The 21,515-nt window shown below is 36.8% G+C and overlaps 1 protein-coding gene across 1 annotated transcript; it reads right to left on the reverse strand.

The window, feature by feature from the left end:
• Positions 1-8,070: 8,070 nt before the first annotated feature.
• On the reverse strand, positions 8,071-11,801 carry tpbga (trophoblast glycoprotein a). Its single transcript, XM_051671958.1, has 2 exons — positions 11,258-11,801; positions 8,071-10,141 (listed from the first exon to the last, which is right to left on the reverse strand). The coding sequence occupies exons 1-2, from the start codon at positions 11,521-11,523 to the stop codon at positions 9,292-9,294; spliced, it is 1,116 nt and encodes a 371-aa protein (XP_051527918.1). The 5' UTR covers positions 11,524-11,801; the 3' UTR covers positions 8,071-9,291.
• Between the last annotated feature and the right edge of the window lie 9,714 nt (positions 11,802-21,515).

Below are 21,515 nucleotides of genomic sequence, written 5' to 3' on the forward strand. Positions count from 1 at the left end.
AAGATGTTCAAAGTGTTTTTAGCACATTGCTATGCTGTTGTTAGGATGTTCTCGATGGTTTCCAGAGCATTGCTATATGTTTGTAAATGTGTTCTAAGCAGGGGCATAGATTCCAGGGTGGATGGCAAGGGGGAGGTTTTTAGTACATTGTTATGCAATTGCTAGGGTGTTGCTGTGTGGTTGCTAAGGATTTGCAAGTGTTTTTTAGCACCTTGCGCTGCAGTTGATACGGTGCTGCTATGTGTTTGCTAAGGTGTTGAGTGTTTTGTTTTTTTTTCTCCCATTTCTCCTCAATTTGGAATCCCCAATTCCCAATGTGCTCTATGTCCTCGTGGTGGCATAGTGACTTGCCTCAATCCGGGTGGTGGAGGATGAATCCCAGCTGCCAGATTATCAACCCCCGCATCTTATCACAAGGCTTGTTGAGTGCAAGTGGGCAACTGAGCATGTGCCCCACCAAGAGCAAACCACATTATAGCGATCATGAGGAGGTTACCCCATGTGACTCTACCCTCCCTAGCAACTGGGCCAATTTGGTTGCTTAGGAGACCTGGCTGGAGTCACTCAGCACGCCCTGGGATTTGAACTAGTGAACTAGCGAACTCCAGGGGTGGTAGCCAGCATCTTTACCACTGAGCTACCCAGGCCTTTAAAGTGTCTTTGTACATTTGTACACATGCAAATTCCATTTGTCTTCTTTTGTTGTGCTTGTAAAGACTGACTTCAGAGTGAGCCAGTAGCATTAGAGAGCAGGCTGTGAAGGAGTATATCATTGGTTGGACCCACTGAATGAATACAATCCTTCACTGAACTAGTCAGTCATTTAGTTCCTGTCGTGAACCAACTGAATGTACTGGTAAATTCGTTCACGACCAACATGAATGTATCAGTCATCATCAGTGGTGGAAAGAGTACTGATTTTTTTTTTTTTACTTAAGCAAAAGTACTACTACTGAAGAAATAATTCACTTGATTACAAGTAGAAGTACTGGGAAATATTATGACTCAAGTAAGAGTAAATAGTTTGCCGAAAACTACTCAAGTAATTACGTTACAAGTTACTTTCTGAAAATTATATTATATATAGTATATACACTTCCATTTTTAGAACACAAAGACATTTTTGTTCTTGAAAGAAACTTATGCTTCCTTTCACCAAGGATGAATTAAATTGATCAAAAATACTGCCAAAATCATAAATTGCTATTATTGTTACGGTTTGAAATAATTGTTTTAAGTTATATTTATTCCATTTTTTTCTTTACCCGTGATGGCAAACATATACTGTGTCACCTATTCCTTACAAAAGCATTCTAAAGCGCTAATGAAATGTTTATTATTATTAGAACAATTGAAAATGGTTGCGCTACCATGCTGAAATCACAATACAGTGGGGTTTTCCCCCATTTGCTGAGGTATTGAGTTCTTACAAGTTGCTTTACACTTGCAAGTCAAGAAACACATTTCTCCTGAAATTCTATTTTCTCCTTAAGTTTATTGTTTTAGAGAGATGAAGGCTATTCCATGCATTACTGTTTTGAAAACAAATAAATAAATCTCAAACCAGGATATCGAGGGAAGTAGACGGCCAGATGCACAACAAAAAGACAAGTAAATCACAGTCTCTTGTTTGAGAAACAGACTCCTCACAGGTCCTAAACTAGCAGCTTCTAAATGTCAAAGACCTGCATTGCTGCAAGAGGATCCTTGGACAAACAGAACATTTTAAGAATACAACATTTATTTAAATAGAAATAGCCATTTGTAACATTCTAAATGTCTCTAAATCGTCTCTAAACTACATAATGTGCATTGTGACTGAAACACATTCCTATTTCAGGTTTATTCTCATTCACGTATGTCCAAGTATTTTGGCTATTAAGTTAACATACTGTACAAAACTAATATAATGCAATATCATAGCAGAAATTTATCCTTTATGATATTGCAGCAATTATCCAGATATGGAATGAGATTATTAAGCAAAATGTTATCAACTCCTACATGCCAACTGAATAAAATAAGGCAAAAATAAAAATTTCACACAGTGTTAAGTGAGAGATATGATTGATTCAAACACTAAAAGTGGTTTTTATGTATATATATTATTGTATTACAGTTGTAATAATAAAGTCTTAATTAACATTATAGTTATTTAACATATTGAGATATTATTAATAAGTAAATAGTAGCATTTGGTTACATTATGTTATATACCTTCTTTATATAACATCAATCCCTTACACACTTTTGGCCTTTTCAGACAGATAAACCGCAGCACAAGCAGGGAAGTACAGTACAGCACTGTGAGCGAGAGTGTTACCCGCTAGGACAGTTTATTTGCTGAATTTAACACAGGAGTATAATACCGATCTGATGTGGAATGATAGAAGTGGAGAGCTCATCTGTGCACGTGATGGTGCGAGGAACCGGACGGCGGGAAAAAAATAATGTTCAATGAAAAGTCAAAAGAAGATTGCAGTGTATGTAATTGTTACTATATCAGATATTATTAATAAAACACGGGAACTCAATGCGCGGACATTTTTTGCCCCCATATTTAGAATTTCTGGGATATTTTTGTTAATTTCGGTGGCATTTTTAATGGGAGTCCGCGTTAATTTCTGACACTATTGGCATTGTATCTTTCTAAGGTATTTAAAAAGTTTGTTTTAGACATGTGGTAGCAAGTGAACAAGATATCCCACATATATTGTGTTACTGTTTGGCACAGTTAAAACATTGCCTACCTTAACCACCTATCAGTGGTTAAACGTGTTCAGACGGTACCTCGTACTTAAATGAACAGCTCCTTTCCAGAATAAAATGAAATACGCAGAACATCACAGTATTACAGTTCTTGTATAGTGACAGGGGTTGGAGAAGCTGGAGAAGAGAGGACACTGGCGGCAGTTTATGCAAGCTGCTGTGCTCATGATGCTGTACCCTGCGGGCTTCCATCGTGCCACGCACAACGCGTTTTAGTTTATATACAGATTTAGCGCTTATAACTTTTGTCTTCCCAAAAATTCTGAAATATTATGTATTTTTTTGTACTTTGTAATTGTGGTGAAAAATAATTGTAGTGAAGTTGAATACTTCATTTTTAATCAACTCAAGTAAAAGTACTATTATTTATTTATACTTCAAACTAATTTTGAAAAAATTTACAGAAGTGCTGTAACGAGAGTAGTTGTAATTCATTACTTTCCACCTCAGGTCATCATGAACGATGATCTGCTGACCGGGAGGAGGAGCTGCATGTCGTTCGTTCATATTGTCAATCTTGTTCAACAAGAAAAGTGGCCAGATGCATTATGAATAAAAGTGAGTGATGACCACACATTGCAATGGCATACGGACATTACTGAAACTCATAATTATTTTTGGGTAGTATTGTTGTCTTTTTTTAATGTATTTTTTTTATAGCTTGATAAAACGTAGTGCTCAGGAGTTCACAGTATGATAGATATGCTGTATTGTCATTTGTGGGGAAAAGCTTATGATGCTGTAACACTGCAGTGCTGAAGTCTCTAAGTAGAATTTTAATAAAGGGCAATTAAACTTGTTTTAGTCGAGAATTATTGCTTTACTAATGAAGGATTTTAATGTGATAAAACAGGGTGCATACATCTTTATAAAGTGACAAGCAGAGTGCAAGAATCAAAAACTCTGACAAAGAGATGTATGCCAAATAACTGAAAATGAAAGGATAAAGAAGTTTACAAAGACAAATGCCTCACCAGACATTCAGCAGTCACTAAACCACTGTTGTCATGTTGATAACTGTGGTGGGTTTGACTTGAATATATTCAGTCCCTCATAGAGTTGAGTTTAATTTCTGAACCCATATATTATCCATTAAAAGGCCCTTAATGGTGCCAGGATGTTCGTACACCAAAAAACATTAGAAGTCAGTCTGCAAATAAATGACTAATTGCAAAAGAGCCGCATTTCTCATTTCTCCATCCCTAGAGCGTTTTTTTGTTTAATAGCGAAACCACACTACAGGGCCATCAAGACGGAATAAAACTATTCAAGTAAATCAAGTGGTCCTCATGAACAGCACAGCAGTCATATGAACTTTGTTCAATCTTTGTTCTAGTTAAAGAGCCAGTTTGCTTGAAAGTCTGAGGCAAACAAGATGACATTTAGACCTCTGGGATATTTTGTTATTCCAGCAGGCTGGCCATGAGGCCGGAAGAAGATTACGTTAATCTTCAGTGTTGTTTTTTGGCACAGCAGTGTCCGGCTATATGATGCCAGGTAAATATATTTTTTGTGGGTCTGAGCCCTTCGGACGACCATAAATTCATTACTAATTGGGTACATTTGTTCTTTATTTTGAACAAGCCCACCATGCTCTACTGCACAGGGAGCTGTTGAAAAAGAGAGGTACTTTATAAAGCTTTCAATTCCACATCTCTTATCTTCTGTTTTTTTAAGATGACCATCAATACTACCCTTATTTTTTAAACCAACTATTCAGAGTTCATTTCACCCTCATGTTGTTCCAAACCTTTATAAGTTTCTTTATTATGTGGAGCACAAAAGAATATAGGTAGAATGTGGGCGCTGCTCTTTCCATACAATGAAAGTTAATGGAGATTGGGTTGTTGAGTTCCAAAAATGACAAAAAGCACAATTTTGACATCAATAATGCCAAATGCCACTGGTTTTCATGTGTGTCATAAACATTCATGTTGAATATGCAGAAGTTTGAATGAGACTTATGAGATACGACAGAGATTGAAAGATTATCAATGAATAATTAATACATTTAAGTCTGTTTCTCATGCAAAGACTTGGAATATATTGCATACATGGTATGGACTACTATTATGAGACTTTTATGGGACTTTTTTGTTTTTTACCTCAGTGGCATCTGTCCCCATTCACTTTACTTTTGTGTTCCACTGAAAAAAGAAGAGCATAGAGGTTTGGAACGACATGGTTGTTTAAAGGATTAGTTTACCCAAAAATTATAATTCTCTAATGATTTACTTACATTTAAGCCATCCCAGATGTGTAAGACTTTCCTTCTTCAGCAGAACCGAAGTGAAGTATTTTATAAGTGCATTTCAGCTCTGTTTGTCCATACAATGAAAGCGAATGGGTGCCATTAGACTGCTGGCTATTTGATGGTCCAAAAGGCATATTTAGGCAGCATAAATGTAATCCACATGACTCCAGTCAATCAATAAATGTCTTCTGAAGCAAATCGATAGGTTTGTGTAAGAAACGAATCGATAATTAAAACGTTTTTAACTTTAAATCATTGCTTCCACCCACCGCTGTATTGCTGTTTGAAATGACCGAACTCTTGTGTGACGTTCGTTCCTCTGTTGCATACAAAGCGCGCGCTTCCGACTTCTCATGTGAACGCGCCACTGTGCTTTATGTTAATAAAGTTTTAATTATTAATGAATTTTTACACAAACCTATCAATTTGCTTCAGAAGACATTAATTGATCGACTGTATGGACCGTCAAATAGCCAGCAGCATAATGGCACCTGTTTACTTGCATTGTATGGACAAAAAGAGCTGAAATGTGCTTAAAAAAATAAATTCAGTTCTGCTGAAGAAGGAAAGTCATACACATCTGGGATGGCTTAAAGGTAAGTAAATTGTGAGAGGATTTTAATTTTGGGTGAACTAATCCTTTAAAACATTACTTTTTAGTGTTGTTTTAGGGTTTACAGTGTTACGTCATCATGGCAAAGTTGTAAAATTGGCTATAACTTTACACAGAAAAGGTTAAAAGGTGATTTTATCAGGGTTAAATCATGTTTACACGCATATTGTTAATGTCTTGTGGCTATACTTTTGAAACAGTGCATATTTTAATGTTTACAGATTGTCCCCATTTACTTCCATTGTAAGTGTCTCACTGTAACACAGATTTTTTTAAATTGAATTTGTTGTGCTAATCAACATTATTCCACAAATGCTGTCCATAAAGCTTAACTTGTATTGAATCCGGAATAGTCTTTTAAGGTAGGTCAACTTAATAAAAAAAAAACCCATTCAAATATTGTTTAAATGGATTAAACTTCACACAGAGCTTTGCTCTGAACCACAGATGATTTTCAATGAATCATTATATTCAACTTTATGATGTAGCCCAATAATGTACATATGCTAAACTCACGTTTTCAATAACTTGTTGCATGTGGACATTTGCAGCCGAAACGTTTCACTTTAAACTAGCCCAGTTATTATCAGATATGAAACACCTCAGATGTCCCCCAAACCCTCTTTGAATCTGGCCTTTTGCTATGAAGGTATACGGTGTCATTACAATGATTTTGTTTTGTGCTGCAGCTGACACTTGTTTTCTCTCTGTAACTAAAGATCTAATTTTATTTACTTAAGATAATACATTTTAAGTGAATAGTTCAGGCAAAAATGAAAATTCTTTGAAGAATATCCTGGACAAATCAGTATTTCCATTGAAAAGATAAAATATATGTGTTTTGTTTGAGGTGAATAATCCCTGCTGTATACTAAAAGAAGTAAATATGTGCTGTCCTATTAACATAAAACTAACTGAATCCTTCTCAGAATAAACAATTAAAAGAAACCATAAACCTTTTCATCTGAAGCAACACTGAGGCTAATTTTTATTTCAAATGTTATTGTTTTAACATGCAAAGTAAACACTTCCCTATAGAAAGTCCATTTATTTGTCCATTCATTGCACGACAGATCCATAAAAATGTGTTGTTTTGCACTGGATACCTGATATTTTCACAAGAGTAAACATTTTGCTTTTGGCATCCCACTTACAAGGTTTTCCTCACCTCATCTATGGAAATCAAAGCTAGAAAAGCACAATGGAAGACAGTCCATATTCTGCTAAATACTTTTTCAGGCACAAGGATATGTTTTATTATTACAAGCAAAGTTATGGTAGTTTTCCATAGATAATAGTCCAAATGGATGAATCTCATGAAGAAATGTCCAGGGCATATGTTACTCCTAAATATAATAATACCATAATACCAACAATAATTATTATTATTAATTGTATAATAATAATTATTATAAAAATTATCATTTGATTATATAATTCTATTATTATATAATCATTAATATTATATTACTATTATCATTAATTATATAATAATTAAATATATAATAATAATAATAATAATAGTAATTATTATTATTAATTTTTATGTGAATTATATTTTGCATTAAGAACTCTTATTTTAGGACCATTAACATTTTCTGCATTGTGACATTACTGTCATGTTAATTTTGCACTCCCTCCTATATTTCTCATTACTGTATTAAATCCTATTCACAGTGATATTTTTATTAAAATCAGCATAAATTAAATTCATATTTAAATAACATATGTTTCCACATTACGGTAATACGATTTTTCCCCCAGATTTACAGTATATAATTTTACACTGGGGGAGGAATGTGCTTAAATGTCATGAATATATATACAATACAGGTCAAAAGTTTTGAAACACTTGACTGAAATATTTCTCATGATCTTAAAAATCTTTTGATCTGAAGGCGTATGCTTAAATGTTTGAAATTAGTTTTGTAAACAAAAATATAATTGTGCCAACATATTTATTTCATTATAAAACTAAAATTTAATAATAATTAAAAAAAAAGTTTTTTTGATAATAATAAAGAAAAGCAGCCAATAAGTGCCCAACATAGATGGGAACTCCTTCAATACTGTTTAAAAAGCATCCCAGGGTGATACCTCAAGAAGTTGGTTGAGAAAATGTCAAGAGTACATGTCTGCAAATTCTAGGCAAAGGGTGACTACTTTGAAGATGCTAAAATATAACACAGATTTGATTTATTTTGGATTTTGTTTAGTCACAACATAATTCTCATAGTTCCATTTATGTTATTCCATAGTTTTGATGAAAAAAAAAAAAAAATGATAATAAAGAATGAGTGTTTCAAAACTTTTGACTGGTAGTGTGTATATATACTGTATATAATATTATATATATATATATATATATATATATATATATATATATATATATATATATATATATATAAAAATCTATTCTTTAAAATAGGCTTAATTTTCTTTGTGCTAAATACAGTTTATTTTTGTCTTTTAATTTTTGGGTCAAATACGCCCTGGACATTGTGTGACCATTTTTGTGAGATTCACCTAAACACTGAATAGTCATTATATCTTTTGCCAAACAAATATTGAATTAAACCATACTTTCCAGATACATGTGAAGTCCAGCACATTGGTCGACAACACATCAAGGATGTTTTCTTTCCCAACTCAGTCTCATGCATTTGGAAACAGTACTTTAAAATAGAGCAGGGGACCCTTCAACACAAAGGCCCCTTCTTCATCTGTATCTTATCATGGTAAAGTCCCTTAAACAGAAAAAGATGGGGAACATATGAGGAACTGAGCCAGACTGAGTCTTCAAAGAGCAAGCAGCCTCGCTGCTGTCCTGGAGGAGGAGGGATCTTGCTCGGCAGCCCTCGGAAAGGCTGGTTCTCATCATCCTGACAATAAAAATTAGTGGAATAAAAACAAAGCAAACTTCTCTTTTAAATGAAAAAATATCCAGAGATTTCTGCAAAACTGGGTCTCTTTCTTTAAAAGATGTTCCTTCTGCAGCTTAGAAGAGGTTATCCTCATGCTGGAATGCTTTTGAAGAGACAATCCGGCACATTCTTCCCAGACTTCCTGTGGATAGAGGGACCATAGAAGGCTGCAAATTCTGTTGCACAGGGTCCAACTCTGGAACTGCATACACTTCCATAAAGACAAGGCTGCACAAGCATGCAATAGGCTATAAGAGTTCCCACATATGTATAAATATAAATATGTAACAGCATAGTACACATACATGTGAGAGTTAACCTTCTTTGAAGCTGGTCAGCCTCTTAAATACAATAAACAAGGCACTTAAGCTGAAGTTAAACCAGAAAGCTTGTGGGCAATATTCCAGTATAGGACAATGGAGAGTGGTGGGGGTTTTGGAGGTGGTCGTCAGAGTTACTTCATGGCTTCTGCCCCTTTCTTGGGCTAATCCTCAAGCATCCCATGATGCTTAAGAAGTGAATGCTTCTGGAGGCCAATTCTGTGCAGAGTTTGAGGGGGAGGTGTGCTTATAAAGGTTAAAAACACTCTTGGAAAGACCTGACAAGCTATCTATCTATGTGCTTACTTAAATGTCTACATGTTTGCGACAAAATTTATATTTTCCAAGTATAAATGCAATACAAAACTAGTTCATATAAAGGAGCTTGGTTTTGGAAGAACTTGTGTCAGATCACACATCAGCCATTGTAGAGACCTGCGACAGTCTGGGATCATGGTCAATCTCGTATCGGTAGTGATACCCTTCCCAAACTTCCTGGCAGGCATCACGCATGTCGAAGATTCGCTTCTTGATGCCTTTGCGATTCAGGTAGAGCACAAAAAGGAACATAAGACCAACAAATCCTAGCACAATACCCAAGAAAACGTAGGAGGTCTGCAATGCAAGGTTGTCGGCCTCTCCCGCTTTGTGGCAACCCAAATCCATTTCGCCCACCGTCAACAATGATGTGTTCTGCAGTTCTGCGGGGAACACGCAAGCTAGCAGCTCAACATCCACTACTTGCTGCTGCGAGTTGTTCAGCCAGACAGCAAAAGTTTCGATGTCGCAAGTGCACGTAAAAGGATTCTCCGCCAAGTGGATCCTAACCGATTGCAAGAGCTCCAACTGTTTCAACGCCTCTTCGCGCAAGGTCCTCAGAGCGTTATGGGTGAGATCAAGCTCCTGTAGATGATCCAAACCTGTGAATGTCCCATTATGGATGGCCACTATAGAGTTGTTGCCAAGATGTAGGCGCCGCAAGCTGACAAGATGGCAAAAGATGCCAGGGGGCAAGTAGACAAGGCCATTACTGGACAAGTCCAACCCCAGCAGGTCAGCCAAGCTACTCCAGCGAAGAGAGGTGGCAAGATCAGTGATAGACGAGTGGTTGTAAAGAGCCTGACTGAGGTTGAGCTCTCTCAGCATGTGGCTGTGGACAGTGAATGCCTCAGGATGGATGAGGGCCAGCTGGTTGTTGCTTAGGTCCAGCGATCTGAGGCTTCGCATACTAGAAAATGTGTGAGACTTTACCTCAGAAATCCTGGAGAGAAAAAAGAACAAATTTAATAGGGCAATAAGTTTACTTCATTTGTTCCAGGGCCATAATTACCCCACCCAATATTCAAAACAATGGTCAGTATAGTTTTTTCTTCAAATCCAATCTTGAATATTTGGTTAAATTCTTAATTTTGCAACAAAATCTGCTCTTTACTAGGTGATGCATTGTGCTGTGTACAGTGTTAGGAAAGTAAAAAAAAAAAACAACAAAAAAAAGTAATTCACTGAAAATGACTAATTACTTCTCTAAAACTGTAATCAGACTACTGACTTTACTGATTACCTCACTGAAAAAGTAATCACATTACTTTTAATTTGCTTTCTAAAACACAAAATAATGTCTACATTTCCTACTTGTTCATTGCCTCGTTAGGTGACGCACAATCTATAGCTGTCACAGAAATGCAAACGGATTTACGTATTACATTTAAAACGTGAATTTCGTTAATAAACAAAAAAATGTTATTTTAGAAATATCTGTAACCCAAGTAATGCACTTAAAAGTAATTAACTTAACTGAATGTCAGTAACTGTAACCTGATTACAAGAATTTAAAATGTAATGCAGTACACTACTTGTACTAAAAGTAATTAAATTACAGTAATTAATTTGTAACTAGATTACATGTATAGACTCCGGTCAATAAAAACTGTACTAGTTTGGAAAATTCATAACATCTTTAAGCTTCACCCTTATAGCTTCCATAGTTTCTGCCACAACACTACGATAACAGATCCTTACATCCTTGACTAATGGGACATTAATTTGACTTCATTTCACCTTAAAACCATGGGTTTTTACCAGGTTACATTTTCTGCAACATAATATATAATCTGTAGATGTATGATCTAAAGGTATTATAGCCTCAGCTGCCATCAAAATAAGGAATTAATATGGGATAGAAAGACGCTGAAGTTTCTTACACTGTTTGTGGTTTTACATTAAGGTGAATTCAGGTCTAGTACGCCACTTTTTGTCATTGAGATGAATGATGCTGGAGGAAACTATGGCTCCCTATGGCTTTGGTAAAATGATGTAAACGCATCTTCAGTCAAAGGTAAATGTAGTCGAGGCTATACTTCATGCAACATTACATTACCTGTTGTTAGACAGTGACAGATTTGTCACATTGTCCAGTCCCTGGAAAGACTCGGGTCCGATCTGACTGATGTGGTTCCCAGTGATGAAGAGGTTTCTCGTGTAGCCCGGGATGCCGCTCGGAATGTCCCGCAGATCTTTAGAGACACATTTGACCGTCAGCGCGGCTTCCGAACACTCACAGCCGGGAGGACACACCAATGCGCCCGCAGAGAGCGAAGCGCACAGCAGCCCGAAGACAACCGCACACAGTCCAGACTCAAACATGGTTTAAATCCCTGGAAAACCAGAAATGCGGCACAAATCTCACGAATTAATGCAGTTTCCCTCATTCAGCTGTTGTGCGGGTCCAGGGTTCCTCTTTCTCTCCCAGGTGTCTCTTTAACACTCTCCAATCCAGCGTGCTTCTCAATCTAAACTTCACTCAGTAATGTGTAGTCCCGTCGCGCGCTTGACTGCTTTGCATCACTCAAACTCCACGTGTGAGTGAGAGGCAGACACTTTATTTTCATGAGAAAAGGAGGTTCTCAGTGTTGCACGTTTGATCCGCTCCTCTCAAACAATGCAACTGAATCACCCTTGCTCTTAACAATCGGTAGGGAGGAGCTTTTTGGTCTCACACCTCTCCCCCTCCAGACTTTTCGATGATCTCAGGATCATTCCGATCTTGCATTCATCAGAGTGATTAATAGGCTTAATTAAAGTGAAGAAACCTTATCAAAAGGTTAAGATCATCCAGATGTGAAGAGCAATCACAAAAGCTTTCAATGTAGTTTTTACTTAAATATTGGTTTCTAATCTGTAATTTATATAGACTCTTAAATAAAAGTTCTTGAAATGTTTAGAAAATAATGGTTCTTTGGAGATTGAAAATGTTCTTGATGTTTGGTTCCTTCAGATCAGTGTATTGGTTTCTGGGTTCATTAAAGCACCAGTACTAGGTGGCTTAAAAAGGACAAGAAGATAAAAAATACAATACAAAATACAATAATTATTATTATTATTATTTTTTTAGAACATTTAGAGTAGCCTATAGTTACTCTTGGAGAGTGATAAATTAACTAGTATTGTGTTTTGTAGATGTTGGGGACATTTATCATAAAACCCACTCCACAGGACTCTTCGTCCTTTGAACTCGGTGGGGTTCTGCTGAAGTGTAGCAGGACAATAAGTGATGAATTTAACAAGTCGTTCTTTTGCCTGCCCAACATCATTTGTCATCTAGAGCAGTAGTTCTCAATCAGGGGGTCGGGACCCACTAGGGGACCTCAGCACACTTCCAAGGGGGCCTCAAGGTCTCTTAAAATTATTTAAAATATGATAGATTATTATAATTGTTATATAATTATTATCATCATTCAGCTTACTGAAAATGCTAAAAATGTAATAAATCCCTTCAACAGCTTGCTTTTTATGAAGAATATACAGTTCTAGATATTTCTGGAATCACAAGTTTTAAGGAAATATCTTATAATAGATATATCATATAATATACAGTAAATATCTAAGTGTCTTCGAATATTTTCTCAGACAATGGGGGGCCTTGGAGTCAAAAATGTTGAGAACCACAAGCACTAGCTTACACATACAAGGAATTTGTCTTGGTGACAGAAGCTTCTTATATATAAGAATATATATATATATATATATATATATATATATATATATATATATATATACACACACACACACAAATACAAATCTGTTACATGCAGATGCAAGGGAATGTAATGGCAGAAGAGGTGTGGTATGTTGGATAAATGTATATAGACTAAGCTGTGTATTGCACATAATTATTGCTCAATGGGGCAGTTTTAACAGTTCATGAGATGGATAGCCTGAGGGAAAAAAAACTGTTCCTGTGCCTGACGGTTCAAATGCTCAGAGCTCTGTAGCGCCGGCCAGAAGGCAACTGTTCAAAAAAGGTAGTGGGCTGGGTGAGTGGGGTCCAGAGTGATTTTTCCAGCCCTTTTCCTTATTTTGGAAGTGTATAGTTCTTGAAGGGAGGGCAGGGGGCAACCAATAATCCTCTTAGCAATCCGAACTGTCCTTTGTAGTCTTCTTTCGTAGCTGAACCAAACCAGGCAGTTATTGAAGTGCAGAGGACAGACTCAATGACTGCTGAGTAGAACTGTATCAGCAGCGCTGGTGGCAGGTTGAACTTCCTCAGCTGATGACTTCTGCTGGGCCTTTTTCACAATGGAGTCAAAGTGGGTCTCCCACTCCAGGTCCTGTGAGATGGTAGTGCCCAGGAACCTGAATGACTCCACTGCTGCCACAGTGCTGTTTAGAATGGTGAGGGGGGTCAATGTTGGGGTGTTCCTCCTAAAGTCCACAATCATCTCTACTGTTTTGAGCGTGTTCAGCTCCAGGTTATTTTGACTGCACCAGTGAGCCAGCCGTTCAACCTCCCTTCTGTATGCAGACTCATCGTCATCTTAGATGAGGCCGATGACAGTAGTGTCGTCTGCAAACTTCAGGAGCTTGACAGAGGGGTCCTTGGCGGTGCAGTCATTGGTATATAGGGAGAAGAGTTGTGGGGACAGCACACATCCCTGGGGATCACTAGCTGCTGCCTGTCTGTCAGAAAGCTGGTGATCCACTGACAGATAGACGTAGGAGCAGGAGGTGTTGATGTTTGTGTGAAGTGAAGGTCAGAGTGGGTGTGGGGTGAGACTGGGCCTTTCAAATCTACAGTAAAACACATTCAAGTTGTCAGCCAGTTGTTGGTTCCCTACAGTTTTGGGGGATGGTGTCTTGAAGTTACTAAAGCCTTTTAGGCCTCTCCACACTGATGCAGGGTCGTTAGCTGAAAACTTGTTTTTCAGCTTATCAGAGTATCTTCTTTTAGCCACTCTGATTCCCTTATTCAGTGTGTTCCTGGACTGATTGTACAAGACTTTATCCCCACTTCTGTAAGCATCGTCTTTGGCCTGACAAAGCTGCCTGAGTTTTGCTGTAAACCATGGTTTGTCATTGTTGTGTGCTAAATAAGTCCTAGTAGGAATGCACATATCCTCACAGAAACTGATATATTATGTCAGAGTATCTGTGAGCTCGTCCAGATTGGTGTCTGCAGCCTCAAATACACTCCAATCAGTACAGTCAAAGCAGGCTTGTAGTTTCAGCTCTGCTTCATTGGTCCATCTCTTTATAGTCTTTACTACAGGTTTAGCTGAATTTAGTTTCTGCCAGTAGGTTGGAAGAAGATGAACCAGACTAGGGACAGAGCGATATGCATCCTTATGCATAAACAAGGAAAACTCCCGCAGCGAGTAGAAAACCGTAAGGTTGATAAAGAGTGCTTTCAAATTAGGACAGCACATTGTCTTTAACGTTGTTACATCTGTACACCAACTTTCATTGATTTAAAAGCATGTTCCACTGCCTCTCGTTTTCCCCTTTAACTCCACGATGCGATCCGCTCTGAACAGCTGAAAGCCTGGCAGATGTAATGTGCTGTCCGGAATGGCTTCACTCAGCCAGGTTTCTGTGAAGCACAAGGCAGCAGTTTGAAAAGTCCTTGTTTGTATGGGTGAGGAGTTCGTCCATTTTGTTAGGGAGAGAGTGGAGATTTGCTAGATGAATACTTGGCAGTACTGTTCAAAAGCCACGCAGTCAGAACTCGCTTCCCTCACCTGCGTCTTATAGCGTGCTTAAACAACACAGCTGCGCCTCTGACTAAAATGTCCAGCAAAACGTCCGAATAGTGCAAAACCGGGAAAAGATTGTCTGGTATATACTGCTAAATGTTTAGCAGTTCGTCTCTGTTAAAACTGATTGGAAAAAATTACTAAACACAGGACAAACAAACAAAAACAACAAAAGAATTGGAGAGCTCCACACCAAATCCCTTTAGCAACACATCCACAAATGTGACACACTCCATCATTTTAACCAGAAGAAGTGTTATGGAGAAACTCGACTTTAGTCTCAGCCTTCAAATTGTCAATTTTATCATGAAATCTGAACAATAAATATTGTTTTGATGCTGTATAATGCGTTGTGTGACAGATCGCGTCAGCTGCACATTCAAACTGAGAGTCACAGTGCTTTCTCTCCAATGTAGCATGAAAAAATGTGAATGAATATCAGAGGTTATATTGAAAGAGTACAGTACAATGTACTGAAATGTGTCATATCTCTTGTAATCGGCCAGTCTGTTAATGTTGAAGAGAAATGGAGAATGCATGCTGCTATGTAAGTTTTTCTAGTAAGTCAGTCCACTGTTGGCCATCTTTGGAACTCTCCCGGGAAGCTATTTCTAGTCATGCCAGTGCAGCTTCTATCTGCTTGACTGGGAAAAGACCGAAATCTCCAAAATGGTTGGTCAAGATTACGGTCAAAGGACATATTTCAAATCAGCAGTAAAATCTGACAACACTGTTATCATAAATTGTGCTTCTTTACCTCAGATTACTCTAAAACACACCATTTTCCCGGCTTGCATAGCTAATGAGCATGCGCGTTGTGGAGTTCATTGACAGGCGATGTCTGTATCTAAAAGGTGATTGGCTCTTTCACCTATAAGGCGGGACTGCATTTCTATATCCATTGACCATTGGTGACCGCTGGGTCTCCCATTCATTTTAATAGAAGTGGCCCGTCTCTGCTAAATAATTTCTGGTCTCACTCAATCGCGCGCCCAGTCATTTTATTCATGTTTTGTTTGCTAGTCTTTCACCACAAATCACATGCTCAATTTGCACTTTGTCCATTGCCTCAATGAAACCAAATTCGATACAAATAAATCATAATAAATCCACATAAAATAATAAATAAATAAATAAAACCAAATAAACCCTCGTTTTCTTTTTACCACTTATGTTTTTCTCTTTTCCCTGATGCTTTTCCATAGTCGTAGCTTTCGTTGGATAGCTAGCCTGTAGTTCTCATCATTGCTCAGTACTGTACATAGAACAAGCAATTTTGCTGCATCTTTCAAAAAACCTGCATCCTTACCTACTCTTGTGAGATGCACACCTTAAAAACAACCTATGTTATACATACTGTATATCTTGTCTTTTCATATATCTCATTTAAACAATTAAATATTATTAAAATACTCAAAATGGCCCTATTTGATTGAGCTTTATTACAAAAATAATTGTAACGTTTTCACACATTCAATTATTGTCTTCTTGTAACCAGCAGCGAAGCTAGACCATGACTGATAGGGCTGAAGCCCCAGATCTTTTGTTAATAGCCACGGATGTTTTTTTGTGATAAAAAAAAAAGAGAAAAAAGTAAGGCTTAATGTTCATTACATTACATTACACTGCTGCGTTTAAATAGGGGTGTATTGATTTTTAAATGGTTTAAAATCAAATGACATTGAACTTGTAAAATTATTGTACTTACAGTAAGTCTGCACACCAGAGCAAAAGGGGGAAAAAAACACTGTCTTACAGTTTATCAAGCATTGAAATTTTGCTTTGTTAAAAACAACCTGGAATCATGTTTAATAACAGTCATGAAACCCAACGCAGGTGTTTCGAGATGTGATTATAAAAATTACATTATTTTTAACTTTACTCTGTGATCCCAGAATGGCGTTTTATTGCCACGTTAAATAATAATAAATTTGTTTTTAGATTTAGATAATAAAGTAGTAATATTTTGCCAATAAGGTACAAATTACAAGAATAAAGTTGTAGCATTGTGAGAGTAAAGTAGTATATTGTGTGAATAAAGTAGAAATATTAGAGAGAAAAAATCTCAATATTAGGCCAAACAGAGTGTCATTATCACAACGATAGGACAGATGCCGAGCTAGCAGCTTCATTAATGCAAGAGATGGATGTGGAGGACATAGTTAAATAATAGGCCTACTTTAGTTTAGTATTTTGCAATAAAGAAATCCTTGGTCTTTTGGCGCATCAGCACAGAGTTATTATTATCTGGACTCTGCAGCGGTTATGTAGGAAATTGAATTTATTCAGGAGAAAGAACCAGACAGATTCACACAGTCCCGCTCGTCGTTGTTGTTGGGTTTTCCTCTCTTAACAGTACTGTAACTGAGGGGATGTTACCACATACAATGTCTTGAAATGGACCTATATAATTCACAGCAGTTCCAATAATTTTTCGCTTCACTTGAGTGTGAGCCTATATCTCGTGCCTCCCTTGACAGGCGCCCACGTGTTGAAAACTCCTGTACTAATGCACATCTCATTCATGAACAGAGAGCTCGCAAAAACGTCCCTCAAATTCAGCTTGGTTGCATAGCCAAGTTATCTCCCTGGTTAGTGGTGTTGTATGTAAAGGCCCAGATGCTCCACTTTGCTTTTGTCCACCACATCACTTTGGTGTTACTTTCCTTTTGATTTATTCTCAAAATATTACGACTTTAATCTCATAATGCTTCGACTTTCTTCTCGTTATTTTTCTGAACTGGTGGCAGTGTTGTGCTTCATAAGATTATTATTTGACAGGTAGGTGGTCATTTTTTAAGTCATCTTATTTTTATATTATAAAATGGCCTGTGGGCTAAGCCCCGGATGACGCTGAAGTCTAGCGACGCCCCTGCTTGTAACCCTCAAAATAGAGAGAGCTTGGCAACCCCCCGAGATTTCTGAAGACCCCTAGTGGGGGTCATGACCCCCAGGTTGGGAAGCACTGTTCTAGAGCAATTAGATGTTTCCAGGGTAACCATTCAAAGGAGCAGGCCAAAATATAAAATTCAAGACATTCTTAAATGGCATGGATACATTTTGACCAAGTCATACTTTCCAGCATCAAAACCTTATTCACAGTAGGTGAACTTTGATTTTTAACGGGAATGAAAACAAGGCTGTGATGGCCAGAAATTTCCTTCAACTCAATTCCATCAAAACAGAGGTACTAACTATTGGACCAAAAACCTCTAAAAATAAGCCACTAAAATATAATTTGACTCTCGATGGATGTACTGTTACATCGTCTTCTACAGCAAAGAACTTGGGTGTTATATTTGATACCAATCTGTCCTTTAAAAATCAAATTACCAATGTTTGTAGAACAGCATTCTTCCACCTAAGAATATTGCTAAATTACGACACATGCTCTCTGCTGCTGATGCCGAAAAACTAATTCATGCGTTCATGACCTCAAGACTAGATTATTGTAATGCATTACTGGGAGGATGTCCAGCAAGATAAATAAATAAACTTCAATTGGTTCAAAATGCAGCAGCCAGAGTGCTGACTAGAACCAAGAAATATGATCATATTAGCCCCATTTTATCGTCGTTACATTGGCTACCTGTTAAATTTCGTATTAATTAAAATTTTTTGTTAACTATGTACAAAGCTTTGAATGGTCTAGCTCCACAGTACTTAAATGACATTCTATCATGCTATATTCCATCACGTTCATTATGATCGCAAAATTCTGGCTCGTTAATAATTCCAAGAATATCAAAATCCACAAAAGGAGATAGATCCTTTTCATATTTGGCTCCTAAACTATGGAATAGTCTCCCTAACACTGTTTGGGATGCAGACACATTCACTCAGTTTAAGTCTAGACTAAAGACTCATGTATTTAGCCAGGCATACACCTAATTTATCCATCAACTCACAATTAGGCTGCTTTAGTTAGGTCTGCCAGAACCAGAAACATATCTCATAATCTATAACTCTGCAATAAATTGAATGGCAGCTACGCTAATATTATTCTATTTGTTTCCATGTCTCAACCATTCATATCCTGAGGTTAACAGAGCCAGCCAGATCCAGCTCCGTTCCTGCTTGGTGTCAGACTCCACTGCTACGTGTCTTTGAGTAATGATGACTAAATGTAGCTGGTGCCAGCCACACATCACTTCAGTCTATTATGATGGACTTCAGGGGATGAACTGATGAAAACTACAACTGTAAGACATCGGATACTTCATATGCCACTGCCTGAACCTTGGACTTAGGACAGACCTCACCGAAATGACCTGCTGGTTGAACTGCGATGCATCTTGGTCTAATGATGGACTACACTCTTAAAATGGAATACATAGACTATCAATTAATTGCCAACAAAACCCTTCATCAGCCAACTAACAAAGAACAATTGCATCAATGTGAACTTCTGCAGTTAATCCAGGATGGACTTCAAAGACATTAGTCATTCATCTTACAGTTCATACAAAATCTTTGTTTAAATACTGACCCTTAATACTTACTTAGTTTAATCATTTTAGCCTGGTTTCTCCCAAGGTTATTTTTCTCCGTTAACCAACATCTTATGGAGTTTTGTATTCCTTGCCACAGTCGCCTTAGGCTTGCTCACAGGGGTTCTAAATACAATTATTATTTAATTATTTTATTTTATTTATTTTTCTCCCCAAATTTTCCAGAATTCATGTTGTCTGGAGTTTTTTAACCACTGAATGTTCTAGGAAAGATTTTCTTTCAATGTTTTGTCCGCTGAATGATCCAAAAACACATTAAAGTAGTCTATCCCTCATAGCCTCATTGTCAAAAATCACATCGACATAGTGACACATGAAACATCAAACTGATTGTGTTCAATGTCCTGCCCATGTAAAGCACAAAATAAATAAATAAATAAATTAATTAATTAAAAAGAAGTTATAAAAATGGTTAATTCTGACTCTACATTCTGATTCCTTGCAAAAATTATAATTCTCTTATTTACTCAACACCATGCTGTCCCAAACTCATACTACTTTTTCTTCTGCGGAACACAAAAAACAGTAAAAATATTTTGAGAAATGCATGAAGTGTTTTCGTCCATACAATATAAGATTTATAGTGAGTAAGGACTTACATTTTGGTCTGTTTCTCACCCAAACCAATCATATCGCTTCAGATGACATGGATTGAACCACTGAAATCGTATGGATTACTTTTATGCATTTTTTTGGAGCTTGAAAATTTTGGACCCAATTGACTTGGATTGTAAGGAAAAAAACACCTCATATATTCTTCAAAATATCTTAATTTGTGTTTCGAAGAAGCAAGTCATACTAGTTTGAGACAATCAAAGTGTGAGTAATCAGAAAATTATCATTTTTGGATTCGTAACTTAAATCGTTACAAAAAGGAAACCCAACATACCATAAAAATAATATAATTTATTGATATCAATAATGCTTAAATATTAAATACATTCGTATCTACTGGGAAATTAATGGATAACTAGCCATCATGGAGATTTATAAATGGCTTTGATTTAATGTTTCCATTGGTCTTTGATAACTGGATATTTATTTTTGCCACTGATGTATGTGGTAGTCATGGGCATCCACATGCCAGATAATTGGCTAAAGCAAAAGAAGTCCAACGCTAATTTACACTGATGTACAACTGTTGGTTATATAAAGTAAAAGCATAATTGTATAAACCACAAAATGTCATCTTTACCTTCTTATACTGCAGAAAAGTAATTTGCATGGAAAGTTTGTGAATATAAAACTCTTTTGGAGTTGACATTATTCAGGGAAGTACATGAAAAACATTCTGCTCTATAAAAGTCATATTTACAGGATCTATCACTCAGCAACCATTTGTAATAAGAAACCGAGTAAACAATGCATCTATTCAAGCAGACGGACCACATGTGCTGCAGTTAGTTCTCTTGAAGGCAAAATACATCATTACAAAGATTATTTTAATAACCAGGTACTAAAATATGCATTTAAATATGTGATTATTAGCAATAACTGAGAACCAGGACTAACAATGTCAACTGTTAAATACCAACCACCAATATCACACTTTCTCATTATCATAAAGATGCATGCGTACAGGCTTACAGGGGGAAACGTGCTAACAAGCAAACATACGCGCACTGGTCCATACACACTGATACAGGCGCAGGCGGAATAGAATGTATGACAATTTCATAAATATTAAAATAGCTTATTTGTTTGGTAATTGTACAAAGTTAACATGATGAGATTAACTGGTAGTGCATGAAAGAAAACCATTAGCAGCTCATTGTTAATAAATAGACACAATATATAGACATAATATATTTGTAAATTAACCAAAATGAAGAATCTGTGAAAAGAAGTTATAATGGAAAAATCAATAAAGAAACTTAAGTGGCACTTTTTACGAATAGGATACACTTTTTGGTGTCCTGATATTGTTAGAAAAATTATCAAAAAATATTTCTTCTGTGAAATATGGGAAACATAAGTTAATCAATAACTACACCAGCAACTGGCTCCACCTATAATCCCTACCGAGCAAAAGATTAATGTAGGCTAAACTTGTGACGTGTTACCCATTCTGGCATTTTTTTTTTTTTTTTTAGGA

The sequence above is a fragment of the Myxocyprinus asiaticus genome, chromosome 34, assembly GCF_019703515.2.
Source record: "Myxocyprinus asiaticus isolate MX2 ecotype Aquarium Trade chromosome 34, UBuf_Myxa_2, whole genome shotgun sequence".
NCBI classification, from domain to species: Eukaryota; Metazoa; Chordata; class Actinopteri; order Cypriniformes; family Catostomidae; genus Myxocyprinus; species Myxocyprinus asiaticus.